The 13664-nt window shown below is 55.1% G+C and overlaps 1 protein-coding gene across 7 annotated transcripts in view; it reads right to left on the minus strand.

Annotated features, from left to right (window-relative positions):
- Positions 1 to 6: 6 nt before the first annotated feature.
- The window catches only part of NGEF (neuronal guanine nucleotide exchange factor), a 28081-nt gene continuing 14423 nt past the window's right edge, over positions 7 to 13664 (minus strand). The window contains exons 4-13 of one of the 7 annotated variants that reach the window (XM_023762511.1): positions 12133 to 12329; positions 10530 to 10682; positions 8984 to 9113; positions 6858 to 6932; positions 6305 to 6394; positions 4831 to 4994; positions 4132 to 4287; positions 3048 to 3157; positions 2247 to 2351; positions 7 to 454 (exon numbers count right to left, since the gene is read on the minus strand). In XM_023762511.1, the coding sequence (XP_023618279.1) occupies positions 267 to 454; positions 2247 to 2351; positions 3048 to 3157; positions 4132 to 4287; positions 4831 to 4994; positions 6305 to 6394; positions 6858 to 6932; positions 8984 to 9113; positions 10530 to 10682; positions 12133 to 12329 (1368 nt within the window). In that variant the 3' untranslated portion in view covers positions 7 to 266. The other 6 variants (XM_006082657.3, XM_023762519.1, XM_023762516.1 and 3 more) reach the window with 6 other exon arrangements.

Genomic DNA, 13664 nt, shown 5'->3' on the forward strand with positions numbered 1-13664 from the left:
GGTATTTGCTTTTCTTGGAACCAACAACTGATCAGGATGCAGTGACTAGTTCATTCCTTATAATACCTGGGCTCCTTAAGGGGCCAGAAGACACGTTACATCCAGCCCATCAGGGAGCCGGAGGCGGCACGGGCCCTCTGCCAAGCCCTGGTAGGCCTGCCACGAGGCAGGGTCTGGCCGTGCAGCCAGAGGCTGGCAGAGGCAGACAGAGGCAGTTGGTCTCTCAGTCTTGTAAATTGGAGACCCAGGGCCGCTCATCAAGCTCATCAGGCAAGGGCAGTCCATCTGCATGCCTGGTGGATTCTAATGGCTTCCAGGGTAGAGAAGGACACGTGCAGGGGTTCGTGACAATCATCACCTTTGCACCTGCCCTGGGCCAGGGACACCCTGGGTCTGGGGTTCTTCCAGTGCTGGGGGGAGGCCCCTGGAGCATGCCAGTCCCCTTCCACCCCCTCTAAGAGACAAGAGGGAGAGGTGGTGTAATACTGTTTAAAATACATTTCTCATTTACAAATGCATCAGAGGAAAGATGTGGGCACCCTTTTTTCCAGTTTGCAAGCAGGGGGCCAAGACATGTGAGCATTCACCACGTGGCCGGGATGAGGGGTCAGGGTGACTCCTGCACAAGGTCACCTTCCCCCAGCGCCCCTCCACGGTCAGTGCGTTTGCCTGCCAGGCCCAGCTCCCACCTGCCTACCCACATCCCCCTGCTGGACTGGGGGCTGGGGGAGGGGTGTCACTGCCGATTCCGGCTGCCCAGCTTCCTGCGGTCCTTATTCTGACTGCGCTGAGGGTCATCCATCTTGTGCACGCGGAAACATTCCTTGAGGTTTTGGGACCGAATCTTGGGATTCAAGATCTCCTCAGTCATGTTGCTGGGGAACCAGCCTCTCTCCTGGTCGTGCAGACGCTCACCAAAGATCCACCCTGCACAGGGAGGGGGAGGGTCAGGAGCTCCTGCAGGGGTCTGGCTGAGCCCTCCTACTGGCACAGGAGCCCAGTGGGCCTTCCCAGAGAAGCCCGCTCGGAGAGCCCCTGCCGGAGACCCTCAGATTGGGGTTGCCTCCCATATTCTGGGGAGGCACCGCCCTGACACCCTCCTAGGGAGCACAGTATGTGGGTATCGCTGTGACGGAACCAGCTAGCTCTGTGCCACAGTGTGTCCCAAATGTATTGCCTTTGGAACCCATTCCCAAGCACTCAGTCATCCTAAGCTGTCCCACACGAGGCAGGGGTCCCCAAGGGCTTTCCCCAAAGCAAGAGGCATCCCAGTGGCTGGTGGGGGTGAAGACTCATTGGTGGTTCCCGGGCCTGGAATGTCACATTGTCCTCTTGCTGGGCATCCCTCTCTGAGCCTCCCGAGGGTCGGGTGGTCAGCTGAGGGTGGCTGTCATGAACTGGCCAGCCCCAGCACAGGGCCCTGGCTGTCCCCCTCCCCCAGAGGTCACCTGCAGGACGGGGTTCCTGGCAGGTCCCAGAGCAGGACAAGGACCTGGGCTCTGAGGGCCTGGCGCTCGCCCTCTGCGGGCCACGTGGGAAGGATGCTGGGCTGTTTTATTCTGGGGGAGGCGTGGAGGGAAACACTGCTCTTTCAATGCCAGGTGAGGCCCTGGAGTTTGGGACCAGCAGAGGTCACCAGCCCGAGGCCTTCTAGCCAGGACCTCAAAGGGGAGGAGGAGTTGGGGGAGGGGAGGGGGAGGGGAGATGCTCCGTGCCGTTTGGGGGATTCTGATGAAGAACAACTGATGTAGCAATAAGGGATCAGTTTTTCAGGGGCGGGGAGTGAACCTCATTTGGTGCTGACACCGTCGGCAGGGCTGGGTGGGAGCTGGGTGGGTGGCTTCTTGGCCCACACAGGGCTCTGAGCCTGGTGGTTAGGGCTCACCTGGAAGCTTGTGGCAAATATGGAGTTTAGAGTTAGGGTCACAGGTAGGGTGAGGGTGGTGGGCCAAGCCCAGGGCCATCGAGGGGAAGGTGCAGAACAGGTGCTCAGGCTGGGCCTGGTGTGAAGGGGCGGCGGACCTCGTGGGTTGGGGGAAGGCGAGCAGAGGCCCTGGGAGAAGCACCTTCTCTGGGCTGAGGAAAAGCTGGGGAAGCCAGGATGGGCAGAGAGGTCTAGGGGAGCAGAGACGTGCCAGGTCCTGGGCTCGCCTACCCATCCGCCAGCTTCTCCACCTGGGGCTGGTGCCAGTTGGGTGCAGAGTCCTGGGTGCATGAGTGAGCGACACGCCCAGCCCCTGCCTTACCGTCTTCCGTCTTGTCCAGGATGTTCAGGATGTCCGCCAGCTCCAGTGTCAGCTCATCTGGCTGCTGGGCCACATATGGGTGCACGCATTGGACCTGGGGGCAGTCTGAAGGGAGGGAGGGAGGTGGCACATTCTCCTCATCCATCACCGCCCTGCCCCACCCAGCACACCCTGGACATGGCCCTGCAGTTAGTAGGGACACACTACCCTGCAGTTAGTAGGGATGTGCTGCCTGTCTTGCAGCAACTGAAGAGAAGTCACTTGAGGGAGGGGGCTTGGCTCCAAAGAAAATGAGAGGAAAATAGCTGGGACTCGGATAAAACATTACACCCATAAAGGGTTGAACAGGCGGTGAGGGCTCCTATTCGAGGCTTCAGAAGGACCTTCTTGAGCTTGGACGAGGCCCTGGGAGCAAGTGTGGGATGCTCAGGACATGGTGGACACTGTCAGACAGGCAGCTGCTAGCAGGCAGCTGGACTGGGGCCCTTTTGCATTTTGTGTGGTTTCCAGATAACTGGCAACCCCAAAGAACACAGGCGCCTGCCTTCTGGGCCCAGACTCCTCTGGTTTCCAAGTGACACTCCTTCAGTCACCATCCAGTGTCTGCCGGGATCAGCACACTGATACCCGCATTGGGCACTAAGCTAGCAGCTGGCACTTGGGACCATCGCCAGTCAAAGTGGGCATCCTAGAGGCCACACAGGACTCTGGGAAGATGGGCTCGGGAAGCATCTGGGGCTGATGCCAAGGAGGCCTCCCCTGTCCTGCCCAGAGGTGTCCTGGTCCCAGAGGGCCACTTACCCAGCAGCCGGGACGTGAAGGAAACAAACTTCGTTCTCCGGTTGGGGGCCAGGGAGGTCATCCAGCGCTTCATCTCACTCCTGGGACAGGGAAGAGGACAAATGCCCCAACCGCAGAGCAATGGCCCCCACAGAGGTGTGGCGTGTCCAACAAGCCTGCTACTCAGTCCTGAGCCTGGCTCAGGGCTCCAGCAGGACAGGTGCCCAGAAATCAGCGAGAGGCTGGGAGCCTGACAGAATCTCCCTCGTGCACTTCACAAAGTCAGTTGGTGAAGGTGAGCCTTGTGCAAACCCCAAAGTTAACCCATGAAAGCGCGCTCGGCAGGGGTCAGCTGCCAAGAAGCCATGACCTGTCAGCAGTGTCAGCAGTGGGGTGGGGGGGCGGGGGGGACTGGAACAAATAAGGTGAAGGGATTTGCCAAAAGGGGGGTGGGGGTAGGTGGAGGTGGGCCAAGGGGGGTGGGGACGGAAAGAGACTGTGCTGGGGTGGTGGGAGCACGATGCAGTGTGCAGATGATGTTTTGTTGTAACACTTGAGACCTGTATGGTTTTGCAAACCAATGTCATCCCAATAAATTTTTAACAACCTGTCAGCTGGGGAGGGCCAATGTCATGCGGTGGGGACTGGACCTAGATGGACAGGGTGGCACCTGTGAGTCTGGGGGTGAGAGGGTGTCTCCCCACATTGATCTTGGCTGTACCTCTCAGAGCCCTGGGCTGCAGGGCAAGTAGCCTGGCTGCTCAGAGAGGTGATGAAATGGGCCCCAGGCCACACAAGGATGGTTCACTGGTCAGCCTGGCCCAAGGGTTCTACAACATCTCATTGGAAAAGAGGGCCTGCCCCCCATCTGAGGCCCTGAGGGAACACATGTGTGTACGTACACACATACACACACACACACACACACACACACACACACAAACACACACACACACACATACACAGCAATATGCTACACCTGACTAACCCCGGACAGAAACGCTCACCACAGGTCTGGGGGTGGGAGGAACGGGAACTGGGCGGGCCAAGTGCTGAGCCCTGGAGCCTTGCTCCACCTGGGATGGTGACACGAGTGGGCACTCACTGAGAGGACGCCTTCAGCATGTAGGTGGCCTCCCGGTCGTCTGCGTTCTCGAGCAGCCGCAGAATGAACACGTTGGCCAGCGTCTGGCCCTGGTCCTCGAGCTCCTCCACGCGGAGCAGGCCGCGAGGGGCCGAGTCAAACACCTGGTACTTGTCTCTGGGGACCAAGGGTGGCAGGCGGGCATGTAGGTCCCAGGGAAGCCTAGGGGTCCCAGGGGACACCTCACCCTGGCCCCCAGGAGGACCAGCCCCACCACTGCCACTCCTCACCCCCATCTCCGGGAGGCCCCACCAGAACTCCTGTTCCCCCCCTCCAAACCTCCCCCGCCCCCCTGCCTCCTGCCTCAAACCACCCCTCCCATGGTGTGGCTGGGGGACCGGACAACACCACAGCAGCTGCTCTGTTGAGCACTCACTGTGTGTCAGGCGCTGAGCTGGCCTCTCCATATCCCTGTAAAAGCCTCATTCAACAGGAGGGGGATCTGAGCCCGGGAGTTTTGAATTAACTTGCCCAAACGCCCAAGTCTCAACAAGAACAGAGCTGACCTTAAACCTGACTGAAAGCCTGAGCTCCATGCACATCCTGCCGGCCCTCCCAGGCCGTAGGGAACCATCTCCCCGGGTGCCCTCCCTGGGCTGCCCCCCACAGCATGCTCACCCTCCCCGCCCCCAGTGCCCGGCAGCAGTGCCCGGCGCTCACCCAGGGATCTGCCGGCAGATCACCAGCAGGTCATTGAAGAGGAAGAGGTAAATTTCCTGGAAGAGTTTCTTGGTCCGCAGGGTTCGGGAGGTCTTGGGGCCGGACATCTGCTGCAGCTCGCCCTGCTTCAGCAGCCAGCGGGAGTGGGAGATGATGGGCACCGACTGCGCGAGGGGGGGCGGAGTCAGACGGCTGTGCCCACGCCTGCCCGAGGCTCCCCCAGGGCCCTCACTGGGGTAATGAGCACGAGGAACAGCGTGCCAGGGCTGGGCTGGGCCCAGAGCACACGCAGTGCCAGTGGGAGGAAGGGGCAAGTCCTAGGCAAACGCGGGAGGGCAGGGTGTGTGTGTGGGTCTGTGTACATATGTGCAGCTGTGTATGTGTGTGTGTTTGTGCCTGTGTGTGCAATTGTGAATTATCTGTTGCATACGTATCTGTGCATGCTTCTATATATGTGTGTTTGTGTCTAAGTGTATCTACGTGTAACTACTGGCTGAGGCAGGTGAGGGGATCACACACACACAGAGGTGCCCACATGAACACCTGTGTGTGTGTGTGTGTGTGTGTGTGTGTGTGTGTGATCCCCCTCACCTGCCTCAGCCAGTGCGATGCAGAATCAGAGCAGGGGCCAAGTTCGGAGGGAGAGGAGAGAACTGGGTTGTGTGAGGTCCCCACTTCGTGGCTCAAGGGCAGGCGCCTGGCACCCGGCTCAGCTTGGCAGGTGGAGATATATAGGGGTTCACAAGGCCATGTCTGCATCCTCGACTGGGGCTCAGCCCCCAAACCCAGCACGACCTCAGGGACCCTTGGTGGGCACTGCATGTTCATGTGTCCACAGCACCAAAAATGCATGCCCTGAGGTCCACTGATGCCTGAATCTTTACGCAAAGTTGGGGAGAAGGTTGGTAACTTCCCTCGGAATTTCAAACCTTCCAGCTTTAAGAATCCCTGGGCTGCTCCCTTTTAGGTACTTGGTGTAAATACACAGCCAGTATATGAGAGCAGGTGGCTGCAAGCTCCTTGCCCACCATCTCTCAGAAGACAGTCTAGGCCAGTGATGGCGAACCTTTTGAGCTCGGCGTGTCAGCATTTTGAAAAACCCTAACTTAACTCTGGTGCCATGTCACATATAGAAATTTTTTGATATTTGCAACCATAGTAAAACAAAGACTTATATTTTTGATATTTATTTTATATATTTAAATGTCATTTAACAAAGAAAAATCAACCAAAAAAATGAGTTCACGTGTCACCTCTGACACACGTATCATAGGTTCGCCATCGCTGGTCTAGGCCCATGTGATGGCCTGCGACTAGGGGGCCGAGGGGTGCCCTCCAGTTAGGGGCTCAGGGACGGCTTCTGGGAGGTGACACTGCACTGAGACCAGCGGTGGCCAATTGAGGATCCTGGCCAGCGACCCAGGCTCCAGACCAGCTGGGCTGGATGGGGACACTCGGATGCGTGAGGGCTCACCTTGATCTTAAACTCCATCTTCTTCTGAATGCTGATCATCTGCTCCGTGCGGCTCATTTTCCTGACGCCCTCGTTGCATGCTTTTACCACCTGGGATGTAAAGCAGGACACATCAGGGCCCCTGCAGCCCGCTGTCCCGGGTCACTTCCTGCTGGCCACTCAGGCCCCAGAGGGCTGAACAAGCGCTGTGGTCAGACAGTGCACCCACAGCTGAGACGGAGCGGCCAGTCTCAATCAGGCTGGAGCTCCCTTCTCTAGCACCTTCTTGGACAAAGGCAAAGTGGGAAAACTTGTCAGGCTGTTAGAAAGCAAATTTAAACAATAAGATGTCCTTAGTCATTTGTCAGACTGGAAAAGGCAGTCGGGGTGGAGAAGGAAGACAGTGTGCTCTCTGCGCAGGACACGCCTGATCCAGGGACTCTTCTGGATTCCAAAACCAAATACTAAATTAGTATTTCCCAAAGACACGCCGGCATGCGAGGGAGCAGGAGCAGGAAGGCAGGAGTGGACGAGGAAGCAATTTACTGGGGAAAACAGAGAGAACCATGCTCACCAGTTCCAGTTCCTTGTGGGCGTCCAAGGCGGTGCATTCACGCTCAGACCTCTCCTCCACCCTCTTCAGGATGTTCTGAGCACAGGAGAGTCGGCATGAATTTTCCTAACGGCCATTCCTCCCCTCTCCGCTCCCGCCCTCCCTTTGCAGTGGTGGCCTCATTGCTGCACCAGTCCAAACAGCCTCTGGTTGCTGCAACACCCACACCCACGTACAAACAACCCTACCAGGTGACAACAGAGGGCAGAACCCTCAGCTGGGCCGAGGGCCGAGCATCCTGACTCAATGCCTTGCCTGGCTCTAAATTGGTAACCACAGGTCAGTCTCCTATGAGGACTAACCCTGAGGGCCAATCCAGAGCCTGACACCTCACTGCACAACAAACATCAAAGCGAAGGAGGCGACCAGGTGCTGGCGGGGAGGACAGGTCCAGCAGGGAGGGACCGGAGGTGATGCAGACCCGAGGGGAGCTCCATGCTCATGGCAGGCACCAGGGGCTTCCCTCCCCCTCCGCTGGGATTTGAAGCCAAGTCGCAATAACCCCAAAGCTTTCTTGACTTTGGTCTTACTGATCAAAATGTCTGTTTTCTAATTGTTAAATTCTCTTGAATTATCAAAAAATGATGCTCACGTTGCCTTTACCTATAGATTACAATTTTTGCTTTGCTCTCCAAACTTTGCATGGTTTCTGCCTCACAGTCCTGTGTCTATGGTTTTGGACCAGCTCGGTCCCCTGGGGAGGTTTGGGTGTGTCGGAGCACAGTCCTCTGCCAGCTGCCCCATGCAATGGCTGTCCAAACAGCGCTGTTGACCACTCCGTTCCTTCAGACACCTGCACGGTGGCATGCCTTTTCGCCCTTCACACGATGCTCAGCCTCCCTGAGACCAGACCAGACCCAGATCCTTGCTGCCTCTGGCGTCTCTCAGCCACACCGCCACGACCTCCTGTGTGGTCACCTGCCCAGCTCTGTCCGCAGCCAAGCCAGAGCCTGCAGTCATCCCAAGTGCTTCCTTGCACCCTCACCAACATGGGGCCACCAAACCTTGTCATTAATGGTCCCCCTGTGCCCAAGTCCGCATGGTTCAGGCCCCATCTTTTCCTCTGGAATAAAACTCCCACCCTGCGCGGGGCCCCATGCTGAGGGTGGTGCGGCTTCTCAGCCAGGTGCACGGGACCTTCACACTAGCTTCCTCTCCGTTCCTTCTGGGCACGGTGTGTCCCAGCGCTGGGTCTCCGGGTCCCTTTCTGTCCTTCCTCGATGGTCTCACTCTTAAATGCCATCTCCGTGCTGAGAACTCCAGCCCCTACTTCTCCCTTTGACTCTAAACCTGAATATTCAACTGCTCAAAGTCATCTCAAGCTCAGCTATTTCAACATGAATCTGGGCTGCTCCCCAGACTGTCCCCCCCACCTCCGGAAGCTGCTCAAACTAGAAGATTCTTCTCTTCCTTCCTTCTCCACAGAAGCAAGTCCCAGGCTCAATTCACTCACTTCCCTCCAGGACCCTTCCACTCTCCACCCTCCATGCCAGCCATGCCACCCTCCTTTTTTTAATTGCTTCCTAGCCTCTTCTCCCATGTTCTCTCTTGCCCTCCTGCCCATCACTCTCCTCATGGTGGCCTCTGTGTGCTCTTACAAATGTCAACTAGATCAGGGGAATCCCTGTCACACTGAGGACAGAGCCCAATGTTTTACCTGACCTCTTAGACCCCTTGCTGATTGGTCTCTGCCTACATCTCCACACTCACTCCCCTCATACTCCCCCAGCTTTTCACTGGCCTTCCTGTCTGTGCACCTGGCTGCCCCAGGGCCTTTGCATAAGCTGTTCTATCACTTGAATGGCTCCTGCCTGTCAGCCATCTCTCAGCTTAAATGTCACTCATTCGAGACTCTTTCCTGTCCCTTCAATTGGTTGTGGCCAGGAAGGCACCCAATTATGTTACCCAGTTTCACTGTCCTCATTGCCATGACCACTTCCTGGTTGTGCGTTTGTTGATCTCTCCTCCTTGGCACACAGTAGGAGTTTAATTAGGGCTTGTGGAACAGACTGAATGCCCGAAGGAAACAGGTGTGCGGCAGAAGTATACACAAGCCCCACCTGCCGGTCGGGTGGGAGAGGCAGTACCTGCACCAGAAGCTTGAGGCGTGTGATCCTCTGGAAAGGCAGGATGAGGAAGGAGGAGAGAGGCAGTCCCCTGCACTTGGGGTCGAGCTCCAGCTGCGCGATCAGTTCCCGAAAGGCTGCCTTCTCCTGGCTGGGGACACAGACACGGGAGTAAGTCTCTGGCTCCCCACCCACAGCCTTGTAGGAACCAGACAGCCCACGGGCACCAAACGCCCGTTGCTTGATTTATTTATTTATTTTAATGTAAAATAGTGGCTTCACATGCCTGGCCCACGAAGACTTGGCCGAATATGCTGCGTGTGGGAGGGCAAGTCTATGAATCAGATGCACAGCCGGATGGTTTACCCAGCAGGAACCCGTGGCGAGGTGAACCCACGTAGTGACAGGAACAGGCAGCAGCTGGAGGCCACTGCCAGGAACCTGCGCTCCTCCTGCAGGTGGAGGCACCTTGTCTGCAGATGGGCTCGGCCCTGGGCCAGGCCCACAGCTGGCCTGCAGCTGACGAGGGTGCCAGGAAACTGCCGCTGGAGTTAGACTCAGGCCCTCTGGAGGGACATGGACCTCTGCCTGGGGCTCAAGCCCAAACAGTCTGCACTTGCAGCCACACCAGTGTACCCGTGGGCATTGTGATACCTGGATTCCTGTCCTCCTGGAAGCCTGTCTTCTCACATTGGTGCTCAAAGCTGGCTTCCGATTCCCTCCAATCCCAATTTCAAATCCCAAACATAACCCCCCCCCCAATACTCCAGCTTTAAAACATCCACAGTGGGAATGACAGGGTTTGACAGATAGGACCAGGGAAGTAAGTGTGGCAATCACATGTCACTACCCAGCAAATTCTTGCATGCCCCATCTAAGAACACATCCCTGGTTACACTGCCATGATGCCTGGCATAGAAATGCAAAGGATTCAAAAGAGGCCAGTTGGGCTCTAGCTGGTTTGGCTCAGTGGATAGAGCTTTGGCCTGCAGACTGAAGAGTCCTGGGTTCAATTCCGGTTTAGGGCACATGCCCAGCTTGTGAGCTTGATCCCCAGTGGGGGATGTGCAGCCGATCAATGATTGTCATCATTGATGTTTCCATCTCTTTCTCCCTCTCCCTCCCTCTGAAATCAATAAAAAAAATATTTTTTAAAAAAGGCAAGTTGACTGAAAAAGTATTTTGTCAACTGAAATGCCAAGAAAATTTCCTAAATGGGTAGATTAGCAAGAAATTCAAGGGCGTTGCTGGGTAGCCACCAAAGAGACTTCCTCCTGCCCATCCTTGTTTTGTCTCTGGTTCAAATCACTTTCTTGCCATCCTGGCCTCAAGCTGTCCTCTTGGCCTCAAACTCCCTTTTCTACACCTCACAGAGCTCTGCACAGCTGGACAGAGGTCCAATGGGCACCACAGCTGACCGTCTCAGGATCAATATTTCTCTAGTGACATGGAACCCCCCCGGAACACACCAGGCATGGATATTATCCCGGGAAAGCCAAGGTCCAAGGGCCAGGGCTCCGTGTCTCCGTGTCCCCGTGAAGCGTGGCCCGCAGCCCGGCACACTCACAGCAGCTGCTTGTAGGTCCTCTCCTGGTAGGTCTGGTTGCTGACGTAGGTGATGTAGACCGAGAAGTGGTTGGCCGCATAATGGTACACGATGTCACACACGTCCGAGATGACAATGTTCTCCTCCATCCGGCGCTCCAGCTCCAGGAGGAACCTGCGGAAGGCAGCGGCTGTGGGTAAGGGCGCCTGGGTGGAGACTCAAAACACACCTTCGCCAATAGGTCTCGCCCGGACAAACCAACAAACACTACGAGATGAGATCCCCTGGTCGCATCAAGGAATTACTGTCCAGTTTTTTTAGATGGAAATAGCATTAGGACTACAGTATTTTTAAGAGAGAGAGAGAGAGAGAGAGAGAGAGAGAGAGAGAGGGACCTTATCTTTTAGATGTATACTGATAGATTTACAGATGAAATGAAATGATGACAAGGATTTGTATCAGCCCAGCTGGCATCACTCAGTGGTTGAGCGTCGACCTATGAACCAGGAGGTCACAGTTCAATTCCCGGTCAGGGCACATGCCTGGGTTGTGTGGGGTGTGCATGAAGCAGCCAATCAATGATTCTCTCTCATCACTGATGTTTCTATCTCTCTCTCCCCCTCCCTTCCTCTCTGAAATCAATAAAAAAACATTTCTTTAAGGATTTGTATCAGACAGATCCCATGGGTGTCATGCAGGGGTGGGGACGTGCTGAACTTAAATGCTGAAGCGTGGGCTCGCTACACTGGTGTCTCTATTCCGCATGTTTGGAATTTTCCCTAATAAAATATAAATAAATACATACATAAATAAAAAGACCCTTCTCCTTCCAGCGAGGGTGAAGCAGCTGAGGCCGAGGGCGTCTCACAGCTGCTCGGGCCTGGGGCTCTCACCCTCCCAAGCCCAATGCAAGCGGAAAGGCGAGGCGTCAGTGTTGGGCAGGGACCCGTTCGGGGTCCACTGAGAGCCAGCAGCTCTGCCACATCTGATTTCACACCTGGACACTCGGGTTGGACCACATGATCCAAAGCTGAGTTCTGCACTTTTCTTGGTAAAAATCCATGGCCTACAGTGAAAATGGTAAGTGGCCCTTTTACCCTAACAATAGGATCAGAGTTTGTTCTTCTTTGCAGAAATCAGTTGGTAGATGTCTGCTCCTCCCCACTAAGCATATCCCATCCTTCCTAGGGGCTGAGATATAACCACAGTTCTGGGAAACGCTGCCACATGGGCAAACACCCTCCCATTGGTGAGGTGGAGGCACTAACCGAGGCTGCGCTCCACACTGGCTCCGAGGGTCTAACCCCGCAGGCACCAGGCCAGGGCTTTATGACTCTATCAGGATAAAGAATAGCTTACACGGACACCCTGACCTGCCATGACACCAGCCGCACACCCTCCTGACTGTGGGATGCACAGACACTTGTGCTCACGGAAGGACCTACAGCCACAGTCCAGGGGGACGTGATTGACTGCCCTGCTAGGAGGAAGGTGGATCTTTGGATGAACATATTTATTCCTATCTTATCATAGAAAATTCCAAACCTACAGAAGGAGAGAAGCCCACATAAGAAGCACTGGCCACTTGCTCCAGCCGCCCCAGGCGAAAAGGCGGGATGCTCACCGTTGGCTGACGGCCATGACATCCAGGACGTTGGAGAAGAGGATGTGCGCCTCAGACGGGTGCAGGATCTTCTTCAGCCGCTCGTTCTCCATGAAGTGGGACACGAGCAGGTTCAGGCTTTTGTAGTAGGAGGCTTCAGAGGTGACCAGCTCGAACATGGCCTTCGTCAGGGACACGGAGGAGCAGATAAGAGGAGACAGTGGTGGGATTCAGCAAAGAAAAAACACCAACCAACCAACCAACCAACTAACCAACAAACCAACAAACATCTATACATATAAAAGGCTAATATAAGTGTCCGACTGTCCAACTAGTCACTATAACGCACTGACCACCAGGGGGCAGACACTCAACGCAGGAGCTGCCGTGATACACACTGGCCATTTACAGAGAAATGGCACCACGGACCTGGTGCCCACAAAGCAACACTCGGCTTCCCCCAAGTGGGACACAGGCCCCACCACCACCCCGGAGCAACACCCCACCAAATCGCAGCCAATGCTGCTGAGAACCCATGGCACAAAATGCAGCCCACAGCCCAGCCTAGCCCGAAAATAGTCGCTGTGGGCACCGGGTAATGATGTCACATAGCAATGCCTGGCTTCCTCTCCCTAGCGACTAGCCTCCTTGGAGTTTCAGCCCAGGAACATGACTTGCTTTATAGCCAGGTGGAAACATTTTACACTTTAACCAAATGTCTGTGAAGCTTTTCCCATGCCTCATCTCATTTGATCCTCACAGAAGTCCTGGAGTAGGTATTTAGGAGACTCAGTGGAATCCTATTTTCTTTTCATTAACCAGAAAATGGAGATTTAGAAAGCTTAGAAACTTGACCCCACTGAAAAGAAGAAATGGTGGACCTTGAAAATGACTTCAGGTTTTCTCACTGCACAGAATATAGTCAAACACTGCTGCAGTTAAATATTTTACCCTTTGTTCTCCCTGCGTGATCTACAATAATAATCTGCTTCATGTTGATATTTATGGCTGTGTTGCTGACAATCACCTGGAAGAGAAGTTGGGGTGCTTCACTGGGCTGGAAAAAGTTTAGCTAAATCAGAAAGCAGGTCTAATTAAGCAAGTTTAGAGAGAGAGAGAGAGAGAGAGAGCTCTCGCTGGCGCCAATCGCATGCATGTGTTTCCATCTGTCATTGTCAATCGTGAATTTAGTTGACACTTCTATTATAGAGCAAGGGTGAATATCGATATTAAAGTATTTCTTCTAATTAATTTCCTTTCAATATGCACGAATTCGAGCACCGGGCCTCTAGTATCTATTTAAAACACATAGACACAGATAGCCAGAGGGAGAGGGGGTGAGGGGTAGGTGGAGGTGGGCAAAGGAGGGGAAAATGGGGCAGGAAAGAGACTGCTTTGGGCAATGGGCGCACAATGCAGGGTAAAGAGCAGTTTACTGAGTTGTACACTTGACACCTGCATCGTTTTGTGAACCAATGCCTCCCCAATAAATTCAACTTTTAGAAAAGAGGAGACAGTGGTTACCACTGCAGACTGGCCCGCAGGAGAGTGCC

Source organism: Myotis lucifugus, unplaced genomic scaffold (genome assembly GCF_000147115.1).
Source record: "Myotis lucifugus unplaced genomic scaffold, Myoluc2.0 scaffold_3, whole genome shotgun sequence".
NCBI classification, from domain to species: Eukaryota; Metazoa; Chordata; class Mammalia; order Chiroptera; family Vespertilionidae; genus Myotis; species Myotis lucifugus.